General features: G+C 42.1%; 1 protein-coding gene across 7 annotated transcripts in view; it reads right to left on the bottom strand.

Moving 5' to 3' along the window:
• The window catches only part of LOC119466668 (zinc finger protein 561-like), a 16,044-nt gene that overhangs the window by 6,709 nt on the left and 4,928 nt on the right, over positions 1–4,407 (bottom strand). For 5 of the 7 annotated variants that reach the window (XM_017500029.2, XM_017500028.2, XM_017500031.2 and 2 more), the window contains one exon: positions 2,193–2,296. In XM_017500029.2, the coding sequence (XP_017355518.1) occupies positions 2,193–2,217 (25 nt within the window). In that variant the 5' untranslated portion in view covers positions 2,218–2,296. Of the gene's footprint in view, positions 1–760; positions 850–2,192; positions 2,302–4,407 lie in introns of those variants that run through there. The other 2 variants (XM_037728344.1, XM_037728345.1) reach the window with 2 other exon arrangements.

Below are 4,407 nucleotides of genomic sequence, written 5' to 3'. Positions count from 1 at the left end.
TTTTTTTAAAAAGATGGAGTTTCACCATGATGGCCAGGCTGGTCTTTAACTCCTGACCTCAGGTGATCCACCCACCTTGGCCTCCCAAAGTGCTAGGATTACAGGCATGAGCCACCGCGCCCAGCCAACATAAATTTTTATCTATCATCTATTCATCTATCTATCTATCCCCATCTAATCTGTTCATTAATTTATATATAAAGACAGGTCCCACTGCGTTACCCAGAAACAATTGCTGGTGACTGCAGCTTCAATCTCCTGGACTGAAGTGCTCCTCTGACCTCTGCCTCCTGAGTAGCTGGAATTACAGGCATGAGCCACTGCCCACAGCTTACACTTTATCTTAGCACAACCACAACCAGGCTAGAAGCTCTTCCTGTCTCATTTGTCACTATGCAGCACACTCCTGAGCACACTGCAGATATCTGATAAATACTGATGCGTGAATAAATTATTTGCTAAAAGGACACTTTCATCTGCCTTATCATCTGTCACACCACCCAGCAATCAAAGAAAGATGCACTTGGCACCATGAAGGTCAAGCTTAATTAATTATTACTGAGATCATGGGATGATTTTCAAGTTAACATTTTATCTATAGGAGATTTCATTCCCTGGGGAAATTCATCTCGGGACTTGTCCTTCAGTAAAGCTTCATTTGCTCTAAGAGAACTCTAGAGATGAGTCTGTCTAGAAGGAAATGTGTCTACCTACTGGATGAAGGTATGACATTTTGTACAACAGTACATTTTCACTTTACCTGATAACCATTTGCCAGGCAGTCCACCACCGTCCTTTCTACCTTTGTCTTTTCTTCAAAAGCGCAGATTGGTTCCCTGGAAAAAAACCCTAGTGGAAAAGTAAGAAGGCATGAGAAGCCAGAGCTACCTGTACTTCCCACATTCACACGCCTAGAAGTCACTCTGTCCCAGTTTGAAATTCCCATATACTCCTGCACACTCGAGAAAACTGCAGACAGACAACACTCCCATGAAATGCCACAGTAGTCCTTGTCACCTAGACTCAGAAAAGCAGATGTGGGCCGAGCTGCCTGTTATGTAAATGGTAATAGTTTCATTTTACAAGGAAACTTACGCTCTGAAAAATGTGACTGTCTGTCCATACTAGTAAAATTCATGAAGCTTATAGAGCATTTCCTAAGGCACACAAACCAGGGCTGAATTCTAAAACAGCATTCTGGCTGGGGACGATGGCTCATGCTTGTAATCCCAACACTTTGGAAGGCCAAGACCGGCAAATCACTTGAAGTCAGGAATTTGAGACCAGCCTGGCCAACATGGTGAAACCCCGTCTCCACTAAAAAAAAAAAAATAAAACAATAATTACAGGAGGCTGAGGCAAAGACTTGCTTGAACCATGGAAGCAGAGGTTGCAATGAGCCAAGATCATGCCACTACTCTCCAGCCTGGGTGACAGAGTGAGACTCCATCTCTAAATTAATAAATAAGCAAACAAGCTAGGCCTGGAGGCACGTGCTTGTGGTTCCAGCTACTTGGGAGGCTGAGGCAAGAGAATTGCTTGAACCTGGGAGGCAGAGGTATTGCACCACTGCACTCAGCCTGGGTGACGGAGCAAGATTCTGTCTCAAAATAAATAAATAAATAAAAATAAAATAAAACAACATTCTGTTTTGCGCTTCAGTTACTCCTGTAAGAACCAGAGGAAGCCAGGTGTGATGGCTCACGTCTGTAATCCCAGCACTTTGGGAAGCTGAGGCAGGCAGATCACCTGAGGTCAGGAGTTTTGAGACAGCCTGACCAACATCGAGAAACCACATCTCTACTAAAAATACAAAATCAGCCAGGTGTAGTAAAAGTGGTACATGCCTGTAATCCCAGCTACTCGGGAGGCTGAGGCAGGAGAATTACTTGAACCCAGAAGGCAGAGGTGATTGTGACCTGAGACAATGCCACTGCACTCTAGCCTGGGCAACAAGTGTTAAACTGTGCCTCAAAAAAAAAAAAAAAAAAAAAAAAAAAAAAAAAAAAAAAAAACCAAAAAAAAAAAAAAAAAAAAAAAAAAAAAAAAAAAAAAAAAAGAGAAAAAAAAAAAAAAAAAAAAAAAAAAAAAAGAACCAGCAGCGACTGTTCAGGCCCAGCTCACTGCACTCTTATGGTGTGGAGGGCGACCTAAAGCAGAATCTCTGAGAAAGAGCATTAACAAGGACTTACCGCAAGACAAATCAATGGCTGCCATCCTCTGAAGCTGATGGTGGAATGCGCCTCAATGCTCTCTCTTCCTTCATGCCAAGATCGCCTCAGGGAAGCTTATGAATCTAGGTGGAGAAAGACAATCTCCATTCCTCTGTGTACAGGGTTATGTTTGGTCTTGTTCATATCAATCATCAAACAACGAGCATAAAACATTATGTATAAGCTTTCTCTCTGCAGGTGACAGATGTGAAAGCCACCAAAATCTGTCCACTGGACTTGAGTGTAATTGCATGATCTAGGCTCACTGCAACCTCCACCTCCCAAGTAGCTGGGACTACAGGCGCATGCCACCAAGCCCAGCTAATTTTTTGTACTTTTCTTACTAGAAACGGAGCTTCACTGTGTTATCCAGAATGGTCTCAATCTCCTAACCTCATGATCCACCCACCTCAGGCTCCCAAAGTGCTGAGATTACAGGCGTGAGTCACCACGCCCAGGTGATGGGCAGTATTGTTGATAGTTTGCTAGATAAGAGGTAAAACCGTGGGTTTAAGATTCCATGTAGTGCTGAAAAGCAGATAGTGACCTAGGGAAATTTTAAAGAAAATCATTTTGGGAGGCTGAGACAGGCGGATCACTTGAGCTCAGGTGTTCAAGACCAGCCTGGACAACATGATGAAAATCTGTCTCTGCTAAAGAGTAGAAAAAGTAACCAGGTGTGGTGGCTTGCACCTCACCTATTCAGGAAGCTGAGATGGGAGGACTGCTTCAGCCTGGGAGGTAGAGGCTGCAGTAAGCCATGATCACACCACTGTACTCCAACCTGGGTAACAGAGAAAAACCTTGTCATAAAAAAAACAAGATTGAAGCCACAACAAAATGTTTCCCATCAAAGAAAAGCCCAGGACCTGATGACTTTATTGCTAAATTTAAAAAAAAAAAAAAAAAAACAGAAAAAACTAATACCAATATTACTCGAACTCCTCAAAAAAAAAAAGAAACAAAACTGAAGAGGAGAGAATATTTCCAATCTTAATCTACAGAGTGAGCATTATTCTCATATGAAAACCAGGCAAGAGCATAACAACAAAACTACCAGCCAATATCACTAATGAACATACCTGCAAAAATTCTCACCAAAATACCAGCAAACCAAATTCAACACATAAAGAAAATCACTCACCATAGTTAAGTGAAATTCATCCTAGAAATACAAAGATGGTTCAACATATGCAAACCAATAAATGTGACATACCAAATTAACAGAACCAAGAACAAAAACTATATAAGATTTCCAAAGACACTGAAAAGCATTCAATAAAATTCAGTATCCCTTTCTGACAAAAGCCCTCAACAAAAAATTGTGTATAAAAGGAATACACCTCAAAATAATAAAGGCCATATATGACAAACCCACATCCAACATCATACTGAACGGGGAAAAATTGAAAGTCTTTCCTCTGAGATCTTGAACAGAACAAGGTTGTCCACTTTTAACACTTTTATTCAACCCAATACTAGAAGTTCTGGCCAGGACAATTAGGCAAGATAAACAAATAAAGGGTATCCCAACAAAAAAAGAAGTGAAATTGGCCTTGTTTGCCAATGACATGACCTTTTTCTCCTTAGAAACAGGGACTCCCTCTGCTGCCCAGGCAGCAGTGCAGTTGTGATCATAGCTCACTGCAAGATGGGGCCTTGCCATGTTGCCCAGGCTGGTCTTGAACTCCTGGGCTCAAGTGATACTCCTGCCTCAGCCTCCCAAGGAGCCAGGACCACAGGCGCATGTGACAATGCTAATTTTTTTAGAGGTTGGGGGTGGGGGAAGGTCCTCACTATGTTGCCCAGGCTGGCCATGAACTCCTGATCTCAAGCAATCCTCTTGCCTTGGTCTCCTAAAGTGCTGGGATTACAGGCCTGAGCCACTATGCTCAGCTGACATAATCTGACGTTTAGAAAAACCTAAAGACTCCACTAACAACCTGGTAGAACTGATAAACAAATTTAGTAAAGGTAAAGGGACACAAAATCAACATACAAAAATCAGTAGCATTTATACACAGCAACAGTGAACAATCTGAAAAAGAAATCAAGGAACTAATCCTATTTACAATAGCTGCAAAGACTATAAAATGCCAGCACCAGGCATCAGGACTCACAGTTGTAATCCCAGAACTTTGGGAGGCTGAGGTGGGAGGATTGTTTGAGTCCAGCAGTTCAAGATCAGCCTGGG

This window comes from Cebus imitator, unplaced genomic scaffold (genome assembly GCF_001604975.1).
Source record: "Cebus imitator isolate Cc_AM_T3 unplaced genomic scaffold, Cebus_imitator-1.0 Scaffold263, whole genome shotgun sequence".
Lineage (NCBI taxonomy): Eukaryota > Metazoa > Chordata > Mammalia > Primates > Cebidae > Cebus > Cebus imitator.
This window is presented reverse-complemented; position numbering and strand designations above follow the sequence as displayed.